Source organism: Nothobranchius furzeri, chromosome 15, assembly GCF_043380555.1.
Source record: "Nothobranchius furzeri strain GRZ-AD chromosome 15, NfurGRZ-RIMD1, whole genome shotgun sequence".
Taxonomy (NCBI): Eukaryota; Metazoa; Chordata; class Actinopteri; order Cyprinodontiformes; family Nothobranchiidae; genus Nothobranchius; species Nothobranchius furzeri.
The window spans coordinates 29,548,193-29,573,607 of record NC_091755.1 but is presented as its reverse complement, the minus strand read 5'-3'; the positions used below and the strand labels follow the sequence as shown (position 1 = coordinate 29,573,607).

General features: G+C 41.4%; 1 protein-coding gene across 2 annotated transcripts in view; it reads right to left on the bottom strand.

Moving 5' to 3' along the window:
* Positions 1-25,415, bottom strand: part of casz1 (castor zinc finger 1) — a 212,189-nt gene that overhangs the window by 64,200 nt on the left and 122,574 nt on the right. The window contains exon 1 of one of the 2 annotated variants that reach the window (XM_015967634.3): positions 10,357-16,626. The exons of the other annotated variant lie outside the window; for it this stretch is intronic. Within the exon in view, the coding sequence (XP_015823120.3) occupies positions 10,357-10,405 (49 nt within the window). The 5' untranslated portion in view covers positions 10,406-16,626. Of the gene's footprint in view, positions 1-10,356; positions 16,627-25,415 lie in introns of those variants that run through there. 2 annotated transcript variants of the gene reach the window in all.

Sequence of the window (25,415 nt, the reverse complement as noted above, 5' to 3'; positions counted from 1 at the left end):
TGCTTCATTTAAAACCCTCTCAATAAATGCAAATAATAAAAAATATGTTTAAAAAACACAGATTTTTAATAGATACGTGAAATAAAAATAGCCTATCTGTTTTCCTCTAAACTTATTGGACCAATACAATGACTGTATGCATATTTACTGTGTGTTTGTGCTGAATGTGAGTTTGCACGTGTGTGTTCAGCCCTCATCAGCCACTAACATTGAGAGGAATGACACTGTGTGATCAAGGACATGAATATCTCATTGATTTTTAGGAGCCAGCTTAACTATCCATTCCAATTGATTTTTAGCTTTGCTGGGTGTGCGAGTTATGGCAGTTTTAATGCATCATCTGTATGTGTACTCATCACCCTCTGCGAGGCGGGTTTACAATAGTCTGTAGGGAAAATGCGTATACAGCTGCAGCATGAGCAAATCAGGGACTTTATCCTTTTCTCTTGTTTTTCTGTCGTAAAATCTGAGGAGTTGAAGTCATAAAACCTGCAAGGTAAAAAAAAATAAAGGGGGGGGGGGGTGAATCACCTTTCACATGCTATTATATCTGAAACATTATCTACCTCTAAACTTTATTGGTCACAAGTTTCTTTGTATCCCAGATGCATCCACTGAAAAACTAAACCAGATCGTATGCATGATGTGAAATCCTATTTAAGGATGATTAGATGCGCTCACGTCATGTTGCAAAATCTACACCTTGCAGAAATGAGTAAAAATTTCAAGAGGCTTACAGCACATACAGACATCCTGCAGCTTTGCCACAAACCATCACCACAAACAAAACTACATGAGCTCTAAACGAAATCGATACTTTTTAGTTTTTAATTGAATGGCGTACGGCGATAATAACTCACATTACAGTGAATTAACAATTCATATAAACTATTAATAATCAATGATTTGATGATATAAGAGACAAAGTCACAGCAATGTGATCCAAAAGGCGACCTAAAGTCATCTGTCAGGTAGAAAGTCATTAAAATAGGGTCTCGGTTTCCTGTTCCAAGCTTAGGTTTCACTGAGGCAGGGATACATTTCTTTTCTTCAGCGTAGGCCTGTCTTCTCATATGATATCATCTCTTTAAGAACATCACTCTCAATGACTTGTCTTTATTTTCCTCATTTAAATTGCTCCTTTTTTATAGTTTGTTTCCAAACGGTCTGGGTGAAGCGTTCCACTGTGTGGGGTAACCATCTTTTGTTTGGTGAAAGAACTGCATAAAGCACACTTTACTCCATCCTTTAAAAAAAACAAGTCTTCTTAATTAATGTTTTACAAGTGCCGCTGTATTCTCAGTAAAAAAAAAAAGCCTCTATCAAAGGAGGCAGGTTCCGATTACGTACGCTAATTGAAATTCAGATTTTCTAAGCCAACTTCTTTTTTCCCCTCCTTTTCTTCCAGTTTCCCTCCCTTTGCAGACAATAAAGCAAATGGCATCAAATCATCTAAGTAATATGGGCTTTTCTCTCTCTCTCTCTCTCTCTCTCTCTCTCTCTCTCTCTCTCTCTCTCTCTCTCTCTCTCTCTCTCTCTCTCTCTCTCTCTCTCTCTCGCCCTTTTTTCCTGTATTCTCATGTTCTGTTAGTGGGTTCATGAGACAGCTTAATAAAGCAGTAAATGCTTGGGGAAGCCTGAGAGCCTACGTGTATGTGTGTGTGCCCAAGTGCACACGCATGCTCTCATGTTTTACCTCCATCAGGGACCTAAAAGCAGAAGGCAGAGCCTGGTTCCACACAGTCGAGCTGATTTTCCAAGAGAATAAAGCCAGCGAACAAAAGAAGATGACTAATGCCCAAAGCAAAGCCAAAAGTAAGACACTTATCCCGTGAGTTTATGCAGCCTGCGCTAAATTAATACAGCTTAATTTCTAGGTTATGCATGCAGAATGTGCACGAGAGCCACGCGTTGTGTGAACAGCTGCAGGTGTGGGGACAACTAGACGGTTTGGAGAAGCATCACAGACACCAAAAGGTGCAGAAGGGGAAACATTCTGTGCTCTACGCACAGGTGACAATGATCTAAGATGTAGTTGGAGATCGGATCAACTAGGATATGGAGGAAAATCTTTTTTATCTCAGCTCATACTCTGACTATACCCACGTTGGCTTCAAAGGGGAGCGCTAAACCTTTCCTGCCATCAGTGGGTTTTTTTTTTCTGGCAAGGTGACTGTAACAGATGATTACATAAATTACAGAGTTTAAAAATGTCATCCCTGATAACCTTTGTTCTGAGTTAATGATTGCAGCAAAAGAAAACGGCTTCTCTTTTCTATTCACCCAAACTGCCTTTCTTTCAGAGGGGTATTCTTTTATTGTCTTGTTTTGCAAGCGTTATACCTTCGCTTTCTTCCCGCAAGGTCAGTTAAAGTGCGCCAACGAGGAGTATTTACACACGGGGCCTTTTCAGGTCAGTTCCATTGTATTTACATCAAATAATTTTTGATAAGGGATGTAAAAGGCCTATAAACCCCACATCATAAACAGGAGAGGTGTAGCTGAAATAAGGACAAAAGATCAACGGCTGGAGTTTTTCTTATCTTGCACACGTTGGTATTTTTGAGTCAACTCCTGTCCACATCGGTCCACACTTCCTTCACCTCATCACCAACCCTGGATCTTATCTTGCCCCCCCCATCCCGCCCCCCCGCTAAGTGGAAGCAAGGACTTGTTAGGTTTAGCCCAGCGGCTTCTCAGAGCGGCCTGCAAAGCAAGCTCTTGTTTCATAGAGAAGTACCTCCCCTGTTATCTCCCTAGCACTATAATCACTTAACAAAGACTTGGGCATTTGCACAAATTAAAACATCAATAATGCATAAGTGCTTTTCAGTTTTGAGCAATAGTGTCCCTGTATTGGGATGAAATACTCCCTGTACCAATGGAAAGACTCCGGCTCAACATCTCCTGTTCCGCCTAAAGAAGCCACCGCTCAGCTCGTGAGAGCCGAACCCCTCCTCGTTTCGGGCTGTGGTGAGAATTTGGGATCTGCTTTGGTGACGGGACGAAATGGCTGAGGCCGAGTGGAAAGCAGAAGTTGTTTTAAGGCAGAAGGCGGTAAGTGGTGGTGGTGGTGCATCAACGCAAACAGGCAACACCCTTGAGTTGCGCAGCGTGGCATCCTTCCATAAACAACACCACCGCTGCGTCCCCGACGTTTATGATTTGTGGTCAGAACGGCAACGCAGGCCTGATTCTAATCCAAGTCTGCATGTTTGCTCTACCCCTGCACGGCTAAATCTGCCCAACCGAGTCTCTTATTTTCCCAGATGAAAACACCAGACGCTTCATATGGTTGTCAGAGAGGTTTGCTTCAAGCGAGTTGTATGAGAACATTGCACTTGAACAAGGGAAGGAAGGGTGGGGGCATCATGGGAAAGAAACGTAGCAACACTTTAAAACCAGGATGCTGTCCGGGCTACTGTTTAATTTAGCGAGAAAACCTCCTTCATATTTATTACTGCAGCTGTGACTGAAGTTGCGCTGACTGTGGAGGAGTTGGGTATCATTACTGGACTAGTAAATCCATGACCAGCACCATTTCAACGCCAACAGAGGACGAGCCATCCCATACAGATGGCCTCAAGGACAATTAGCAGTAATGATTGGTTGCCACATAAATGAGAGAAATTCTATTTGCTGCTGCACTTGCTGATGATCACAGACCAAATGCCTCTGACAATAATATGGATGGCTGCTTTAAGCTTACTTGTAAATCCCAGTTAAATGCATGAAAAACAATCATCCGCCAAAATCTGTTCTGATATTTGAAGAAAACGCTGCGAATAAAGGTGGAAATCTTTAGCAATCAACGCATCGTTTTGCGAGAAAATCGGAGACAAATAGCACTGTGATCTAAAATATTATCTCCTCAATCATATCCATTTCCCCAGATATCTCCATCCCCCTCCATCCCCCCCTCCCCCTCCTTCTCCCTTCTCTGTCAGTTAGTCTGGCAAACAATCCCCTTGTTAGCAAACTGTTAAGACAGCCGCTCGGTATACAAATTGCGCTCGACCAAGCGGATTTGTTTTGCAAGGGTGACCTGTTTAATCATCTCATTTTCTTTGGCGGACATTTATTCATCTGGTTTCCACGGTTACCGGGAACATTAAGGGGCTACAGTAATAAGGCTGGAGAGTCAAACAGGTAATAAAAAAATTAACGCCATTTTCCAGCAGCCGAGGACAGTGGGTGAAATGAATCAAGGGAGAGGTGAGGGAAGCAGCGGGGGGAGCAGGAGGATTGGCTGTGTGTTGGGGGGGGGTTCCAATATTGTCCAAACAATCAGTGGTTATTTTACTCAGTAGATCAGGTGGTGCGGTTATGGACATGACACTTTGGGTACAGAGTAGGAGAGATAAAGCCTTTAACGTGGCTCTGCTGCTCTTTTATTGTCATTTAGTGATTGCATATCAGAACAATTAAAAGTTTGCCCAAGATATCTATCAACTTTGCTCTTTTTTTATTCCTCTTGTGCTTCAGAGAGAAGATAATTCACACCGCATGCAATGCAACGTGTCAATGATATGCAAGGCACAACATGACATTTAGAGGCCCGGGTGAGAAGGGTTTTCTAGTCGTCCCAAGTCGAATCGTGTTTTCTGCTTTTGTCGTATGAAAACAGGAAAAAAGAAAAACTAAGCAACAAACAGAGCAGGAAAAATGTCTGATTTGTGAGTTTGTGAGTAGATATCGTGTCAAATTGAGGGAGTCCACGCAGCTTCAGGCCAAATATAGAAAATTCCGGCACAATGGGGGAACAGGTGCTGAGGGCCCACAGTAAGTGACGAAGGCGAGGAGCCGGGTGTCTGCTGAATGCCAAATAAGGCAGCAGACACGTTGCACCAAGGCACAACAGTCTCTGTGATTTTCTGATGCTGATAAGTGTCGTGAAAACGGAGTGCTGCGTTAGGACACTCTCGCTGGGATAATCATCCAACATGAGAAAACAAGCAACAAATTTGATGCATTACTCATTTCTCCACTCCTTCCAAAAGTATGTTCAATTGACAGGCACTCCTAAAATATGCACAAAAACTTCTCAACCTAACCCTTGATCATTCAAATCATCTGGTTTAACCTGTATTTGGGCATTTTGCCTTGCCAGCACCTGTCTCCCACCCCTTCAAAAACAAATCAAACACAATTCTTTTGATTTGAGTTGCTTGTACTTTTATTTTGTTGCCAGGAGTGACTTCGGTGAGTGAGGTTAGAGAGGGAAACACAACTGCTGCTGGCACTGAACGAGTCTTGAGAGGGAGGGAGACGGGGGGGGGGGGGGGGGGGGGGGGGATTGTGAGTCGACGTGGGCTCACACACACACACACACACACACACACACACACACCCACACACACACACACACACATGCAGGGTACGCACTCTGGCATCAGACTGCTCGCGTGTCGCAAGGAGCTCTTTCCTTTCCCCACTGGCAGGCAGGAGACGAGAGAAACAAACTCTTGTCTAACACGCGGGGTGAAATCCTCCAAAAGGCACACAGAACGGACAGCAAAAAGGCTAAGCTGGGGCTCTGGAACTGCCAACTGTTCTGCTAACAGCCTCTTAACAGGTGTGGGCTCCAGAACCATGTAATCCTATCAAGTTACAGAGTTAAAAAAAAAAAGAAAGGAAAGAAAGAAAGGAAATCCAGCAAACTGCATGCTCCTGAACTCCTCTCCTTCCTCTCTTCTCCCTTCTTTTTCTGCGTGACGGAAACGAACAGCTGGGCTTTAGATTTATCATGTACAGACAGTAATTATTGCCGGTGCTGCCTGCTACTGACCCAAGTGAATTGGATGTCACATCAGAAGGAAAAAGAACGAGAAAAAACAGCAGAAGTTGAGACGTGCAGCGTTGGAAACCGTGTGACACAAAAGGCAGAGAGGGGCAGTGTTTAAACATCACAAACGCTCCTGTTTGCAGTCAATTACAGTTGAGAACAGGAGCGTTGGCTCCGTAACCTGGCAGAGCAAATATTTTGTCACACAAAGTTTCCCATGTCTCTCTTTCTGACGTTTTTCTCTTTATTAAGGGAAGGAACAAAACACAAATTCCTGTCAAAGCAAAGGTAACAGAGAACTGAAAGTGAGAAAAGTGATCTCAACAACAGAGTTGAAAAATAAAGTCAAATCACTCCTGGCAACAAAATAAAAGTCAAATCATATCAGCTTTGAATTTTAGAGTGCCTTGTTTGTTCATGTTTACGTATGTTTACTTACTGAATGACTTGTGTTTTTATTTAGTGTCCTTGAGTGACCAGAAAGGTGCTTTTAAATAAATAAAAATGTATTAAATGAGCTTCAACGCACACTCTTATCTTTGCTGTCTTTTACATTTTTATCACTCGTTTATGATTAACCACTCTTCCCAATTGCTGTTAAATAAAAATATATAAAAGAATAAGGAAAGTTGCTGATATTGAGCCTCTCAAAGTGTCTCCGTCGTTATCTCGGATTAGTCTGACCTCACCTGGTGTATTTATTCCAGAGATAATGGGGCCAGGAGATAAACAACTCAGTTATTATCATTGTCAGTCACTGTCGGCGTCAGGGCTGGTTAGCCCACGGCTTTCCTCTCAGCCGGGCATTCTGGTGCATCACATCCTAAACCCAGAAACCCACGAACAGGCCTTTTTCACACCTTAAAGACCCTCCGCCACATCTAAAAGGATTAGCCACCACATTTTGTGCTGGCTTAATGTCTCTTTCAGCTGGTCTAATAAGAGCGCTCCGATAAGCGAAGCATGCAAATTCATTCGTGGCCAGTGGAGACTGCGCTTTCAGACAAACGTCTTAAAGTCTTCCACTCTGCTAATTATCTCTTCATTTTTCCTTTTCCCCCTCTTATACAGCATATCGACAACTAGAGATTATTCTCCTCCCTGATTTTTGCATGAAATTATAATTTCATGTGTGAGATTAGGAAACGGAGTTGGGAAATAAAAGTTGATGGAAGCTCCTCCAAACACAACATGTAAGAGTTAACTTTAAAGGGAATGTAGCTTTGATAAAAATGATAAATGTCTGTAAATGTATTTTAAATAATACATTTTATGACTGCATCTTTATTTAAGATCTCCCTGCATGTTCTTTTTCATACAAAATATCTATGATAATAAAAACTTTTTAGGTAAAAAATTTGAAATTGCAGCATAAGGAGCCGAGGTGCAACCTGTTTATCGTTGTTGAATATTTCTTCGCCAAGTATTAATTAGGCCATTATTCCAGATTGGTGACGGGAGCTTTGAGGTTTTAATTAGGTGCTGGCCACCGCATGAGTGCACAGGAGTGAAGAAAGGGGGGTGAGGGGTGGAGTGAGGCAGGGGGGTGATGCCACTTGCCTCACTCCTGGCCCGTATCAAGTAGCCCTGAACACTTCGACTTCTGCGGCAAGATGCATAGCAGCCCACGAGCATCTGCAGTTTGTTTGATCATTTGATCTCTAATGTTTCCTCTTCCTGATGGTCGGAAAGAAAAAAAGAAAGGAGGAAAAAGCCAGTTGGTGTGATTTGGGTATTAAAAGCCGGGGTTTAAGGTAATTATGGTGCTGGGAGGTTTGTGTCTGATGATGGGGCACATGCTCAATCAGGGCTCAGCTGTCCTTGCCCCCCTGCCTCCAAAACACACACACACACACACACACACACACACACACACACGCACACACACACACACACACACACGCACACACACACACACACACACAGAACCTCCCTGCCCTTGTCTGTTTTCTCTGCACCCCCCTCGTCTACTTCTATCACTCTGTTAAAACCAGACGCGCGCGCGCACGCACACACACACACACACACACACACACACACACACACACACACACACACACACACACACACACAAACACACATGCAAACACACACACACACACAGTCTCATGCTACATCAATCAAACACTCCGAGCGGCCCATAACACTACACAAACATGCACGCTTCTATTAGCTGCTGCTTTACATTTTACAAAATAAAGATAAATAAATATTGTTTTTGCAAAGATTTTAACAAATGCACGTTTACATTACTTTAATGAATTGTCTCATTTTGTTCAGAAAAAAATTTAAATAAATGTTTTATCCAATTTTATTGTATTCATATACATTTTTATTTCACACAGAATGTGATCTTATTAGCAAAAGATTTAATCTGAACATCTGAAATAATAATTCCTGGGAATGTGAGTGTTTTTCCTTGGCTGACGAGGCGATACTGATCACCTTGTTGCTGAGAAGCACTCTTCCCTGACAGGAATACAAGGATCCCCCTGGAGAAATCGGCATGAAAGAGGTTAAAGACAATGACTCGCATATTTTTTTTCCTCATTCTTTTTTATATGCCCCTCCAAATGTCTCCCTGTTAAATTTATTTCAAAACTCTGTTAATCTGCTGTACACAACATTTCCATTAGCATAGCCCGGCCCCCTAATAAAAATTCCGGCTAGTTTAATTAAAAAATGTAAATTTACTGTCATCCAAGGAGCAGCAGAAAGAGGAGTGCAACAGCATATTTTATTGCTTAAGACATCAAATTGATTCAGGTTATTGCTAAATTGTGATAAAAGGTTATTGAGGGCCTTCAGACCCGGGCTTGTTTTTTCTCCCTCATTTCATCCGGGTTTTTGTGGCGGGCCGTAAACGATGGAGAGGGGCCACAAAGGGTTAATGAGACAAGTGAGGGAAAAGGCAATCAACATTATGACTCACGAGAGGTGAGAAAAACATTTTTCAAGCTTACCAAAAGTTTGAAATTAGGGTGTGTCATGAAAACTTGTTTGTTGTTATTTCCAAACATAATGCAGGACACCTTAAATAACCAAAATAATACGGCAAGCCTTCGTGTCTGCCTCCTGTTTGTGTCAAACCCTGAGGACACAGTCATCCGCCACTCTGACTTCTATTTAACACGACAAGACTCTAGATTGTGTTTTATTTTTCTGCCGCGTACAAGTTAAGGTACTGATGTAGAGAGTCGTGACCCAAAATGTCAAACAATAAAATTCAGAATCTAATTTAAAAAATTGAATGAAATTAAACAAAGTGAATGAAAGATGAAACTTCCTCAAATAAATGCCTGGAGCACAGCCTGCTGCTTAAGGATGAATTACAAATGTCTTTTGAAATATTAAAAAAGTTGATTTCTTTTTTCTAAAATCATTCACGTTATTTTAAACCACTACATAAAATAGAGCATACATTCTTTTATTTTAAAAATCTGTGTAGAAAATGATGAATTAATCTGTCAAAGTGAATAAGATCAAATGACGACGTCTAAAAAAAACTTCAAATGACGAGTTTTGTAATCATATCGACACTTACTGAGGATTAATACACACGTATCGCGAAAGGAAGACCTCACTCAGCAGAAAACACACGTACATAGAGTTTACTATACAGAGAGATTTGAATTATGACTTACTTTAGCACACACACACACACACACACACATACATTCGAACACTCATGCTCTCTATCCAGACCCTCGCAGAGCGAGATGACGCTCAAGAGTGTAATCCAGTTACAACAGGACAAGTTTATCTCTCTAAAAGTATGCTCAGAATGACTAGACTGTAAACCTGGCAGCTGTCGTTGGAATAAAACTCTAAATAAAATGACTGAAAACTGGCGAATCCTGTATAAAGGCATTACTACACTTTAAAAACAACTGCACCAAATGAAAGTGACTTATTTATGGGTTGATAATTTACATTAATCCTAATTTCTGTGGAAGCACCTGAGAGGTGTTAACTCTGCTGCGGTTCTCTTTACATGTGGGACAACATAAGCAACACAACAGTGTTTGCTTTGTCCCCTTGGCAACAAACCCTCAGGCCAATCAGGCTGCCCTGATGGCATTGCCAGTGCCTCGGCGGGTCACAGTAATACCTAAATGTTTACAGAACTCATTGCTTAAAAATTCAAGGACAGAACGAGCGGCTAAACAAGAGGGATTAAAAAATGAGAACAAAAACAAGCCTGACAGGGAGACATTCTGGTCCTGGAATAAATCTAAACTCTGACAAGAGAAATGGAAAGTTGAGCCGTGAAGTTTCCTCACATGTGTGCTGTATGTCTCACGGCGTCACGAGCCGTGTGCTGGAGACTCATTTTTGATATTGCAGTCACCTTTGGGTACTGTCACACAGCTATAAATACGGGTGTTGCAAGACTCGGTGTACGTACGCTCTGGCACATTGTTTAATCATGAACAGCTTCCTCTCTCTCTCTCTCTCTCTCTCTCTCTCTTTCTCTCTCTGTATATTTAGCCAGAGATAAAGACACACCTTAAACTGTCAGCTAATAAAACATTTGTGTCAAATCTTTAAAAAAGAAGAGGAGTACTCACCATATTCAGGGAAGTCGAAGTTAAATCCTCTCAGACATGTAACTTTCATAATATTACTCAGCTCTGTTAGAAAGTCATTCAAATGTTGGTTGTTGGAGGGGGGGGATAAAGCGTTAAAGTAACTAGATGAGAAAAAAGGTTCCTTCAATCAAGCCCTAAACTCCTTGACATGTAATCTGTCAATAGTTTGTTGCTGAGATAATGCCGGCTGCCACGAGCGGATTTGATTGGCAGCTTAGGGTCTGGCCCCTCCTTCCTGTGGTTTGACGAGAGGGGGGGGTAGGTGAAAGAATATGGAGCCTCCCCCTTCCCTGCTCTACTCTCTCTCTCTCTCTGTCTCTCTCTCTCTGCTCCCATACACACACCGGCGTACACACACACACACACACACACAGACCGAGCTGTTGGTGATGTTGTCTGAATAGGCTGATAGGAAATTATGGCAGAGGAACCGGAGCAGTTTTTTCCTCCCTCCCTCAGTGGGCTGGCCTTTCCATCTTTGTGGTCTTCTAGCCTTTCAACTCTCTTGGGGTGGAGCCACCACTGCCTCTATTCAAATGAGGAGACAAGTATACTTTACGACAAAAAACAAAAAAAAAACACACATATATGAGGGGTTTGTGGGAAAGATCGCTCTTTTCATCAGATTTTGTTACACTTTTATTGAACTGAAGCTTTCAGAATGATCTGACATGAAAGGAAACGCGATGACAGATAAAAGCGGCTCAGGTTATTGACTGTTGTCGCCGTTCTCCAACGATTCACACTTTTATTGGGTAAATAGACACAAAAAGTCCCAGCCGCTCTCTCATTTCTTCAAAAAAGTGTAACATTTTGTCGAGATATCTGACAAAAAATATACCTTCAACACTTTAAAAGAAGTAAATAACTGTTTCACTTCTCTTAAAAACAGGGATCTCTTGGTAGTTCACTCTTTCTGCTCCTCTCCCTCAGTGAGCACCCTTTCTCCCTTCATCCCTCTGATAAGCTATCGGCTTTCATTGTAATTTCAGGTGAAATGATAAATGACGGCCGTTACCAGGTGACAATGAATACTTTATAAGACAAACCCCTTATTTGCCTGGCAGTTTCTTCCGCAGTAGCATGCAAAGCGCCTCTGGACCATTTGTACATAAACCCATGTACTGTAAACATGGCTCCGTGTCAAGAATGCTGCGTTTACAGAGCAACACAAAATAACAAAGTCGAAACTTTCAAAGGTAACAGTAGACTTGTGTTTTTTTCCACAGCTGCTGACTTTTTTTCCAATAAAGGTATTGTTTAACTAACATTTACTGGTTTTGAGAAAAGAGGAAATGAACACGTTTATGGCTGTGAACCATAATACTGAGATACACGGAGCTGGCTTCAGTTTCTGAGGGCTGTTAAAGGAGTGCTAAGTATGTACAATGCATAAAACAGGTTTTGGGTGATTCTGAAATTATGCTGACTCATTCTGGTTAATGCAGGGAAAAAAAAAACTTGTCTCCTCCGTCTTAGCCCACATAAAGGAAAATGTCCGTAAAACAAGGAGTTTCTGCCAGGCTCCGCCCTTGTTCTATCATACAGTAAATGATACTTCAGGCATGTTTTTCATCATAATCGTGTTAAACTCGAATTGTTTGTGTTTGTGTAAGAACTGATCTGGCAACAGGAGCGTCATCCTGTCGTAAAGGTGTTGAAACTGCCTTTTGAGAACTGTGAGCCCTGGTTTTTATCCAGCACAGGTTGCACAAACAAAGTATTTTGTTTGGAGACTTGGTGAGACTTACTGCAAATACGGATGATTACTTAGAAACTGCAAACACGGAGGCGTCAATCTTTAAAGAAAAAATAAAAATGAGGTCAAAAGGGTTAAAGTAGAGTGTTAATATCTCCAAAGATGATCTGAGCGGAGACTTCGGCGAGCAGGATGAATAGTTTTCACACAACAATGTCCACAGTCGGGAGGCGTTTGTCGCCCATGCATCGCAGCCCTCTGGCCCCTGCGCTGCCATCTTTGGGGGTGAAACCATTACTTTCATAAAAAGATCTGTGGGGATTTTCGTTTGATGTGGTCTGGGGTTATTGTGTGGTGCATGCGGGAGAGTGTTGAGGGCAAGGTGGAGTGTGTGTGTGCATGTGAGTGTGTGCGCACGCCGCTGTGCGTGTGACATGGTAGGGGCACATCAGTCAAAGGGCCGTCGGGCCAGACGTTTGGCTGCCCCTGACAGCGCTCTCCAGGAGGGGCTGGTCGGTTGCAGGGCCCACTCCGAGCCCTCCATTCCCCGGGACAAAAGAGCTGGCCCGGTTGAAAGATGTGAATTCAGTGGCTTTTGTGCCCAAAGCCCAGAGACACGCCGGGTGAGAAATCTGACCTCTGCTGAAAGTCAGACGTGTTTTTTGTTTCTTAACCTTTTATGGTGTCTCTGGAAGTTTGGGACAAGAAGTGAAATAGATGAGGAGGGATGACGGTTCGTCATAACCAACAGAAAGTACAGGTGGTGTGTGTGTATGTGTGTGTGCGTGTGTACATGCGTGCATCTTTTAGTTGCACAAGCACGAAGAATTTCTGCAGCATCAAAGTTCAGAGACAACAAATTAAAAGAGTTTGTGTTTTTCAGCTCACAGGGGATGAGGTTTATCCTCGATATTCACTGTCGTTGCGTGAAAATTGGCAGGAAATTGAATGAGTAAGCGCTTAATTCTGAAGCAGGGCCTTTTAGAGTGGGACTCAACCAGAGTTCATCTCGATGTCAGCCTGGGTTTTCTGCCATGTGGAATTTTATTCCCTCTCACGTCTGTTTACCTTTTATTATGTATTTATTTTGAGGCATGAGTGGAAGCTGAATAATAAAAAAAATTACACACAAATAAAACAAGAACAGCAATCATGACAAAACACCACAATCTGATGATCATAATCCCACATATTTTCAGTGATTGCTGCATGCGTGTGTGTGTGCTGAAGGTTTGTATACACACGCTGAGACAAAAATCTCGTACTTGAAGGTAATTAATGCCGTGTTTGCATGAAACAGAAGGTATATTTGTACATCAACATCCTTTTTTGTCCTCCTGGTGAATTATGATATATCACGTTGCTGGGCGGCAGTTTGCTGAGAGCAGATATTTCAGAGGATAAGACCAGGCCTATGTTTTTCAGTCATACATTTTTCTTGACACTGCTTTCATCCCCCAGCCGTAATCATCATATCTCCCCCATTGCTCTCCCGGATGCAGACATCCATAATGCAATCTTCCTAATTTTGATCCCTCGCAATCTGGTTTTAAAAGGGAGGAGAAAAAAGGGGACATATTTCTGAAGGCTCGCTTGGTAATCATTTTAGACAGATAGCCTTTCCCATCGCAGATGAGCAAATATTTGTAAACCAGCTATCTAATGGAAAATTATAGTGAAATTAGAGTGAAATTCATGACGGCGAAATCCGATTATCTGTAATTCTATTATGCCATCTTAGCCCACACAGCATATTTTTGTGGAGATTTTTTTCCCATAAATACCTATGCCAGGGGTCCTGCTAATCAAATAAAATTGAAATTCATCTTCCCATTAAATTCAATTAGCTGCAATTTCTAAAGCCTAACAAAGATTTTAATTACTAAATTATAAAATTCTCCCTAGTCAAATTGGGGAGGGAAAAAAAGGTGCATCCCTGCATCTGAAAAACAAACCCATGAAAGGAAATTGTTGATCAAAAAAGATATCCAGGGGAAAATAACATTAGGGAGAGCACTGGGGCCCTTGTTCAGCGAGTCTGGGTGGGGAGTGACGTGTGCCAAGCGCTAGGCTCCTGGGCTGGAGGAAATGAACTTAGCTGAGGTTCTCTTTGTCTCTAAATGTCTGCCCTCAGAGTTATTATGCCATAATTGACTAATTGACACCTTAATTTCATTTATGGGGCTCCTGTGTTCATAAAGCAACCTCTGGGTGGGGCAGTGGTCTTGAGCGGAAGCAGGGAAGTCGACATCCAGGACACCAGGTAGGGCCTTAGGCCTTGGGCTCTGTCTTCTGCAGACGATTATGTATTTGATAATGAAATGGTCAGGAAGAACTCACTGACTTAGCAGAGGCTTATGGAGCATCTTACAGTACTCTCAGGTTTAAATCCCTCTGATGAATGCTGATGGGTAATAATCATGCACGTCCAGCCCTACAATCTGCCACTGCTGACATAGATGACCTCCTTCAGGGTCAGAGGAGATTATTTCTCAGAAGAGAGTTTCTTAAACTCTCTGGTGGAGAACAAAGGAAGATTTTGGTGGATTTGCGTTAGCCCTGCAGAGGTGGATAAATCCAGGAAGTGTCTGTGATAATGTTGAGTAGAGTAAAGGCCACTAACAGGACAGCTCAGGGGTCTCGGGTCAGCTGTCCGGTCCATTTCCCAGCCACCCCCTGCTCCTGACCAGTGGGCCACTAAAATAACAGCTCAGCACCCTCCGCAGACTACAAAGCTCCATCTGAAAAGGCACCTGCTGCTGTTATTCACTTTAGTCCCTTTGGCAGCTCAATCTGTCTGTTTAAAGGACACGCAGAAGAGAAAGACTGACGGGGAAATGATGAATTATTTAAGTATGATGTCTAATTGTTCCAGGGCAGACATCTTGTTTCTAGAAGGTAAAGTTTGGGGGGCGTTTTGTGAAGAGGTCTGTGTACTTTGTAATGCCGGCGGTGTCGTACTTGAAGTGGCTGCTTGAATATGACCAAACTGAAACTTTAATCTGCTTTTTCCACACCCAAGCTGGCTGGGTATTAAAGATAATCTTTTTTGTGTGTCATATGGTGGGAGATATAGATGGAGCTAATTTTTTAGAGACAAATCTGATATTTGTCAACTGGTTGAAAAAAACCTGGGGATTTTCTCCTAATCCTCCCTTGGATGTGAAGACGCGTTAACAGCAAAATGCAGATGGTGTTCTGTGCACGGAGAGTACCCAGCACTCAGCACAGTGCATATGGAAAGGGCTCAGCACAACCTGCAGATAGCAAACTCCCCCCCACACATTCAATTAACAAGCCACTTATGAAAGCAAAGGCATGTTAGTTTATTCCAAAGCGCAAACTTTGCTAAATACATTTCTTGCTTGTTTCTCTTTACTTTTTTGTTTCCTTTGCTGACATAACATCCTCCTAGGCTGCGTTCATCAAATATTCAGTTGCAACTCAATTCCAATAAGGAAAAGAAAACAAATTATAAATAAAATGGAGGCATAAATCTTTCAGGATCCTAATTCTAACTTTCCCTCACAGTGTTTCTGTCTTTATTTTGTCACATTAAGCAGTTTTGCTTTCCGTTCCCACTGCTAGGCGTGGCTGCCTGCACGCTGGTGGAAATAGCTCTTTATTCTTCTCTTCTCTTGTTTTGGAACACTCTGCATTTTGTGGTATCGCTGCTTTTATGCACAATTATCACTTGTGTAACTTCTGGTTTTGTTTTTTATGAGAGATAGAACAATAAAATCCGTGTGATGTTCCTTTTCGGTTGCGGAGGGGACTGTTGTAAGTCTGCACTCGCCCTGTCAAATATAGCTACAGCGCTACTACAGCCAGTCACCGCAGTGATGCAAAGCGCTCCACACTGACTTATCTTATCCAGTATTTCAGGAAGATATTTGCTCCGGTCACTTTAGCACCAGAATGCAACATGGCAGCGCACTCGGGCTGCATTCTTCAACTGCTTTGTGGCCCCGCTTTACATTTGACAGCGCATTGATAGTCGTTCTGTTGCCGTAAGGTCAAAGTGCCACGCGTTTGCTCCAAGGAGCCTCAGAAAGCTCACCAGAAAGGAGAATTTGCTGTACACACACAGGAGTCCAACAATATTGTGTTGAAGGGCTTAAGGATGTGTACTTCTAAACCAATTACTGAATATATAACTAGGAGTACTAAGGTTGACAGTTTGGGACAGAGCAGATTAATGTCAGGAGGACGGTGAAGACGTTGACAGCATAAAAGCTAAAACAGGTGCAGAGGGACAAACCATCTGACCTGCACACTATAAGTGAGCTCCTTCCTCTGCATTTATCCTCTTCAAATCCCCAAGAACAGCATTAGTGCAGATGAAACTTTAGAAAATGCAAGATATCTGTTGAAAATAACTTCGCTCATAACTTTGATGGTGTTTTTGCACACAAACATTAAGTTTTTAATGAAAACTATAATACGCGTGACAGTTTGAACAATCTGTCACGTGTCGATTTGTAAATTTCAACCAAAAAAGGTCAAGATTTCAAATGCAACAGGCAAAAGAAGCTGTGTTACTCTGCTGTGTGTGTTTGTTCTTCACCAGATATAGTATTGATTAGCCCTGCTATGGAAAAAAAACACATTATATGCACAATGAAATTCAGCATTTTTTTAACCTTCAGCGATGCTTGTCATTTGCTTGTAAAATAAATATATAAATAAATACACACCAGAAGAAATAGGAAGGTGGGTTGGGAAGGAAAAAAATCGCTACAGCTCTTCTGCTGTAATTGGCTGAATAGCAAGGGCAGCAGAAAATTTACAGGCAGACAACAGTGTGAAGGGGACTCGGTCACAATGCAAAACTAAGCCCTCAGTCACCAGCAAGGGAGTAAATGAGCCAGAGGAAGCATCTCCGAGGCTGTCTGGAATTTCTGAACTACCACGAGGCACTTGCCTCCCTCCGTAGCTTTGCCCGGTAAGCTGCAGATCACAGTCCATTTTCTGGACAAGTAAAGTAAATAACCCGAGCGAGCTTGCAGAAGACAGTGACAGGGAAAGAGAAATCCCCCAAAGTCACAGTGGTGACACTCTACTAAATCCAATCAAATTGAGGAGAGAGGGAGATGGAGGGAGAGGGAGAGGAAGGAGGGAGGAAGATATCCTCTTTGGTGCCGGTGTGTGTCCAACAGCATTGATGCAATAACACCTCATTCAGTGTTTAGCCCTTCTCAAAGGACAGGCAGAGATAACACTTTAAACCCCGTGGCTTTATCTCCTGCAGATTTTCCATAAAATGCCAAGCCAGGGAGCCGGGGCCATGTGACTACCATGTAGGTCAGGGCAGATGGGGGGTAGAGAGTGTGGGAGGTGAAGGGAGAGACACAAAGTGGGGGAGGCTGGGAGTTTTCTAATGGAACTGTTGAAAATAGCAAGCTGTAACCAGATTAGAACAACTAAGATTCTGGTCATGGCAGGTGTCACTTAGGATGAGAATTCAAACTTAAGCACAGGGTTACCAAAATAGAGTGCTAAATAAATGATAATGGGCTGAAGTTTATTATAAGGAGCCGAGGTTTGTATAAAAATGTATGGTTCGTAAATATTTAACAATTTGATTGTTAAGGACTTTTTAGAACTTGTTGGGTATTTTTGGTTGTGAATTAGGTCTCTCCATTTGTTAAATTAAAGGCTTGATATTACTTGAAAGAATGCATCACTCACCGATAATCTTATTCATTTGTGTCCAAGTGTGAAAATAAAATTTTTGCACAATTTCATGCTGTTTTATTATACCTCACTTGATCTTTTTAAGGATATTATGACTTTTCTAAAGTTATATTAGTTATATAGACTATACAATACATGCTTATGAAGTTGTGAATGAAGGAGGCTGGAGTACTCGGGTGAGTGAGTATTTATTAGAAGCAAAAATCGCTACCAAAGTTTCGACAACATAGGTGTCTTCACCAGAGTTTTAGACTGGATGATGCACAGAGCGTAATCCTACTTGTGTTTATCAAGTTCTTTGCACAAAATCTCTCTCACAGCAGTTTTATTATTGACATTTTCAGTACCTTCCAGAATGAGTCACTTTAAGGAAAACTAGCTGATGCTGGCCACTCCCATCCATCCCCCACTCAGGCTGCTACAAGCTGAGAAGCTCTGATAACAGGGAGGAGCTAGGAGTAGAGCTGCTGATCCAGGTCTGGAGCGTTCTGTGCAAAACCTTTAGAAACGGCTTGCTTTCCTCAACACTGATGGACAAAACAAGTACGGACATGTTTTTTTAAATATTTGGAGTGTTTATAGAGGTAGTAGAGACCCTCGTGGCAGCACAAAAGGCTGCAAAAGGTGTTTTAAAGCTGCAAAATCTGCAAACTTTCTAGGTTTCGAACACTCACCCCTTCCCTCGGGATTCTTCTCTGGAACCATGTCTACTGCAACTGGAAACCAAGAGATATAGGAGAGAGCTAAACACCTATTGCTGTTTCGTAGGTTGAAACATCTATTGTTGTCCGTGACTTCAAATGGTGTTTTTTCTTTTTGGGACTCTGTAGTTTATCCTAAAGTTGGAGTGGTAGCAGCCGGCTGTTTCTTCTTTCTCCTTCTCTGATGCAGATGGTGTTCTGTTGATAAATACACAAGTGTGTAACGACTGAAGGATGCGGGGAAGTATGGCAGTTTGGCGAGACTGACAATCGAATTGTCCAATAATTGTGCTACAACTACAAAAAAATATAGTGAGCCAACTGTAAAATTTGAGTTACAGCAATTTTTGCAGTTGCTAATGTCAGTTAGCAATGGTGGCCATCTGTTTATCCGTTGTAGACATATTTCCAGTGATTATATCTGGGGGTTCAATAAAAGTCTGTCTAGTGTGTCATAAGATATTTTTCTAACAAACACACACATTGACTAAAACATTGCTGCCCATATCGGATTAGATTTGTGCCAATAGGATCAAGAAAAACACTTTGAAGATCAAACAAATATTAAGACATTGAGAGAAAAAAATTGTTTCAAAAGAAAAACTTACAATCTGAATCAGATTCTTAAAATGATCTAGAAAAACACTTTGATGGTCAAACAAAAATTAAGAAATTGATAGAACAAAAATATTGACTAAAGGAAAAAACATGTTTCAAAAGTAAAACTTACTATCTGAATCAACTTCTTAAAATGAGTAACAAAGTATGTTTCCTTTTTCTGTTTGCCTCTATGTGTTTTTGTTATCAGTTTCCTTAGTTTCATTCTCGCTGCTCACAGAGAGCTTTGCTCTCACAACCAGATTTGCACTTACACTTTCTGGCTTTCTCCTTTGCAATCCCTGAGTTTTTGGTTGCAATTCTAACACAACCCTTTCGGGTGGGCGGGACTTCTGAGAAGTCCTCTCCCATAGGACAGTGGTTTCTCTTTAGTGACAGTTCAGTGACCCGGAAGTGATGTAGCCTCCAAGACTTTTTTCCCCACCTCAGTAAACAACATGAATTTTGAGCCCCAAACATGTTATTTCTGCTGTCTGTGGTGTCTACTAAGGATCTAAATTGAGTATTGATAATATATTTTATCTTTTCTTAGTTAATCTGTAAGTTAAGCCACTTTTTAGGTTGGTTTTAACCAGACGTTAGCTCACTAGCTAGCTGCTAAGCAAGCCATTATGCTAGCCTCAGGACAATGGTCTATTGTTCCAGAGAGACGTATTAAAAACTCATCTTAACATATTCATTTTTATTCCATGTTACTTGGACGGGCTAAACAAGTTCATAGTTCTGCTTGCTCCTTTTTCAGTGAAACGAATGGATTATATTTAACTCTGACTGAATAATTATCTAATTGAGTATGTTTGATAACAAATTTCTTACCAGTATACAGATCTGACATTAGTCTGTCAGAACAGGACAAATCAGATTCAATGTGCTTTCTGTCACGTGCTCTGTATTCTCCATCAAAAGAATGTTATCCAGGACAGATAATCAATAATGAGTTAAATACATGCTTTTAATTATTTAATTTTTACATAAAATCTATATTTTTGTCTAAAAGCTGATTCTTTTGGGTTTTTTTTTCTTTCTTTCTAGACTGAAAACTACTGCATTGCATTACAATGGAAGCGCTACACAGCCACATGCATCAACTGCAGCTGGTGAGCTAAGACACACCATAGTTTACACAAAGTACACTGCAGACAAGGGATGTAAGAAAATATCATATCAGGAGTCTGTGGTGGTGGATGTTCAAAATATACTGTTCATACAAACTTAAGTAATAAAAACATCAGATATGGATCTGATTTAGGGTGACAGAAAGCACATTGAATCTGATTTGTCCTGTTCTGACAAACTAATGTCAGATCTGTATACTGGTAAGAAATTTATTTTCAAACAAACTTACTTAGATAATTATTCAGTCAGAGTTACATCATATAGTCCATTCGTTTGACTGAAAAAGGAGCAGGCAGAACTATGAACTTGTTTAGCTCGTCCAAGTAACATGGAATAAAAAATACATGTATCTGTATGTAAATGCAGTTTTAATGTCCACAATAGCTCATGTAGATTCTGTCTGAGTTATACCCTAAAAATCCTGCAGTTCCACTAAAAGAGTATTTAACTGCAAAACAGCCTATTAGCTCAGCTTTCTGCCTCTTCCTCTGTAGCAAGTTAGCAGTACACAGGTTAGCTCCAATAGCTGCAAAGTCTCTGATGTTCCACAGATTCCTGAAAAATTAGCAAACTTATTAACATAAACTGCAATAATTAATTCCATGAAACCAGTAATGAATATGTTAAGATGAGTTTTTAATACATCTCTCTGGAACAATAGACCATTGTCCTGAGGCTAGCACAATGGCTTATTTAGCAGCTAGCTAGTGAGCTAACGTCAGGTTAAAACCAACTTAAAAAGTGGCCTAACTTACAGATTAACTAAGAAAAGATAAAATATATTATCAATACTCACTTTAGATCCTTAGCGAGAACGAAACTAAGGAAATTGATAACAAAAACACATAGAGGCAAACAGAAAAAGGAAACATACTTTGTTACTCATTTTAAGAAGTTGATTCAGATAGTAAGTTTTACTTTTGAAACATGTTTTTTTCCTTTAGTCAATATTTTTGTTCTGTCAATTTCTTAATTTTTGTTTGACCGTCAAAGTGTTTTTCTTGATCATTTTAAGAATCTGATTCAGATTGTAAGTTTTTCTTTTGAAACGAATGTTTTTTCTCTCAATGTCTTAAAATTTGTTTGCTCTCCAAACTGTTTTTCTTGATCCTATAGGCACAAATCTAATCCCATATGCCCACCTTAAACACAAACTCAAGATCCAACAGCTGCACAACCACTGAACTAAAACATATATTTCCTAACATTTACAGTTTGGTTTATCTGTGGGTAAAGTCTATCTCTGTGCAACCAGCTGATGATAACTCAAATTAATAGTGATCACTGAGCATAAACTAGATCTGTTGTGCAACCACTCTTCACACGTATCACTGCCTAAACAAAACACCTGCTTCATAATAAGATATGCATTATTATAGCAAACGCGGCATGGCAAAAAGATGTGTGATAACCATTGCCTTAGAAACAAAACAACAGCAAAAGCTCTCATGCAACGAACCCACCTACACTATCAGGAAGTGTTCTGACCTTATAGCAAGTCCACTAATTCAATACTTTCTCCATCTTGCCTCCAAATCTTGGGTTTCTTTGGAAGCATTTTCTGGTGTACAAGTTGATCGTTATCCTTGACATTTTCACAATACAGAAATATGTCAATATTCTGAAGCTCGATGTGCTTGTATAATTGAACTAAGGGCCCTTAGTTTCCATATGCTGAGGGCACACGGGATCCCAGTGGAATACCAGTGACGCTTGATTGAATACAAAAGATGGACAGGATTAGGCTTTGTGCCGTTGACTGACCTTGACTTATTTTTGACCCACACCCTCACTTAATCACATGATTCTACTGTGATCAATAAAACTCAGGTGAATGGTACCGAATGATGTACCCAAACAGAGGGAGCATCCCCTCTGAATATCTGCATTTCTATACCGATCCTGAGCAGCTCTGGCTAGCTCTATGCAACCTGGCCTAAATCAAACTCAAAGGCAGCTTCCCTGTGAAAACACTATTGATCAAAACTAGCATCTGTCCATGCATAAGAGCCGGTTTCAAATGATTTTTCCTATTTGTCCTGAAAAATATAATGGAGTTGATACGAATTACAGGGTTTTTCCTCTCTAGTACATGAAGGCAGGTAAGATAATACTGGCCATTTCCATGGAAACGAGATAACAGTTTTTGTCTTTCAGAGGTCAATAACTTTAATCAATTTATGATGTTTACACAGAAACATGCAGCAGTCTGTAGAAGTCACCAATACAGCGAATGGGTGGTTTTACAGCTTAAACATACGTGGCTGTGAAACTGTTCATAGATGACCAACAACATTGCATTCCATCGCAAATAAATTACATCTTGCCTCACCACTAATGTGTAGCTACATACTGCGTAATTGTTGTTGTCTAAATGCAGGTCACCACTATGTTTGTTGTTCTGCAAAACTGCAACAACACCATGAATTTCTATGACAAGCTGTATAAAGTGTAAAAAAAACAAAACTGCTTTGTAAAAGTTGCAGCCCACCTGCATCCCTCCAAACTCACCGAGTCACTGCGTTATGTGAAAAGATTTGCTGTCTCTAATTCCCAGGCTCAAGGCTGATCAGTGTTATTCAACTGACACTTCTCCTAAAGCCTCCTGACATTAAGCCTTTATAAGACAGTTATGGGTATTACATTGGTCCTGCAACATAAACTACTTTTTTATTCCTTTACTATTGTGTTTAAATAGAATGGCCACAGCAACAGATTAAACTCAATAGGCTCCTCCGACCTTGTTAACAAGCTATTACTGCATTGTTATCCTTGGAGTGTCTTCTGTAGGTTTTGAGCTTGGGGGCGTTAATGTTATTGCAGCAGCTAAGGTGCAGTGTAACTGTAGAGGATACTAGTTGTGCCTGTTTAAATGTATTTCAAAGTCCTTCCCCCATTCATATCTTTCTAGGCCAGGAGAACACATTATAATAATAAACCAATATGAGCGCACTTGCTATCGTTATTCTCAAGGAAAATAGGGGAAAATCAACAAACACGCCCCTATATAAATAGTATCATAGTGAGGTTAAAGAGATTAGCGTCCTTGCCATGTTAAATCATAAGCTTACCTTGTCACTAAAGTTTGTTTATTTTGACCCCTATAAATATATATATATATATATATATATATAGAGAGAGAGAGAGAGAGAGAGAGAGAGAGAGAGAGAGAGAGAGAGAGAGAGAGAGAGAGAGAGAGAGAGAGAGAGAGAGAGAGAGAGAGAGAGAGAGATAGAGAGAGAGAGATATGTTGGGATCTGCTTTAGCCACTCCTCCAGTAAAGGGGTCAGTGCCCCGATGGCCACGAGTGGCACAGACATCTTTGCTCTCCAGGCTTTCTCAAGTTGATCTTTGAGGCCCTGGTACTTCTCTAGCTTCTCGTGTTCCTTTTTCCTAATGTTGCCATCACTTGGTATTGCCACATAAACCACAACAGCTGTCCTCTGTTGTTTGTCCACCACCACCATGTCCGGTTGGTTCACCATCACCATTTAGTCAGTCTGGATCTGGAAGTCCCACAGGAGCTTAGCTCTCTCGTTCTCTTCCACATTAGGGGGGTGTTTCCCACTTTGACCTTGGGGCTTCCAGTCCATACTCTGCACCCATGTTCCTGTAAACATGGGCTATTCAATTCTGGTCCTGGAGGTCCAGTATCCAGCATGTTTTAGTGGTTTCTCTGATTCAACACACTTGATTCACATGTGCAAAAGCTCATCAGGCTCTGCAGAAGCCTATTAATCACCTGCTGATTGAAATCAGGTGTGTTGAAACTGAGTTAAAACTAAAATGTGCTACTGGGCCTCCAGGCCCAGAATTGAATTGCCTTGCTGTACACGATACCAGCCACTTGGTTGTGGCGTTCCATGTATGCTTTCCCTGCCAGGATCTTATACCCTGCAGTTATGTGGTGGATTGTCTCAGGGGCCTCGCTGCATAGCCTACACCTTGGGTCTTGTGTGATGTGGTAGATCTTGGCCTCTTGCTCTGGTGTTCAGGGCCTGTTCCTGTGCAGTCATGATGAGTGCCTCTGCCCTGTCCTTTAGACCAGCTCTTTCTAGTTGCTGGTAGGATTTCTTGATATCAGCCACACAGCTGTGTATTGTACGTTTGGCACGTTGAAGGATTGGCTGAATGCTTGGCAATGTTGGCAATAGGGCTGACTATTAACCAAGCCCTACTGAATAGGGCTTGGTTTATGCTTGACGCATTTATTTTCCGCTTAGTGATGCGGCTCGCGGATGGAACACACTTCACAACTTGCAGCGTTTATGATCATGTGGCTTGTCTCTGCGGTGAGCCAATATTCTCCCAAACTGTAGGGGGCAGCATGGAGCTCTATGGCATGCATCCAACACTACACCATAGTAGAAGTAAAAATTACTGTTGTTTACAACATGGCATTCCAGCATTTTTTAACAGCGTCCTCGTCTTTTCCGACAGTGCGAGCTATTTCTCTCCAAGAATTATTAACAACATGTTGATCACGGTGATCTTTGAGAGCTGAATCATACAAATGTCTGTATTCACGAACCTCTGCCATACTAGTTATTGCCAGTCCGCCATGTTTTTCCGCGTCCGACCATCCGTGTGGTTAGAAAATTTCCTAGGTGCGTGGTGCGGAGAGTTTTGGCCGTGCGGAGGTGCGGTGGAGGGGCGTGGTTGTTAAAATGACGCAATTTTGCCGCGCGGAGCCGTGCGGACCTCGCAGACGCGTCAAGCATAAACCAAGCTTAAAGCTATGACAGCAAATCTGCAAAAATAAGCTAGATTAAAACATTTTTAATGCCACTTAACAAAGTTCTGATAGTTCTGAAGTATAGCTATAAATATTTTGTAAAGAAAAATAACCAAAAATGAAAATATTGACCAGGACCATTTGCATTTACCACTACATTTACCTGGGTCCTCCACTCATTAAAAACGTGAATTTTGCAACAAAACACCAGCCGGCTGCTGCCACCAACTTCAGGACAAACTTCCAGAGTCCCAAAAAGAAAAACACAATTTGAAGTCGAGGAAAACCAAAGATTTTTGTACTTAGAACGTGTGAATGGTGTTTAGCGCTCTCTACTGTGGCAATGCTCATTGCCAATATAAGAGGGATGTGGCCTAGGATGAGTGTTCTGTGACTCTGTTTCTTTAAAAGCTAGCTTGTTTGGCAAATTTACCATTGCAGCTTTAACACATTTTTAAAACATAACAAACCT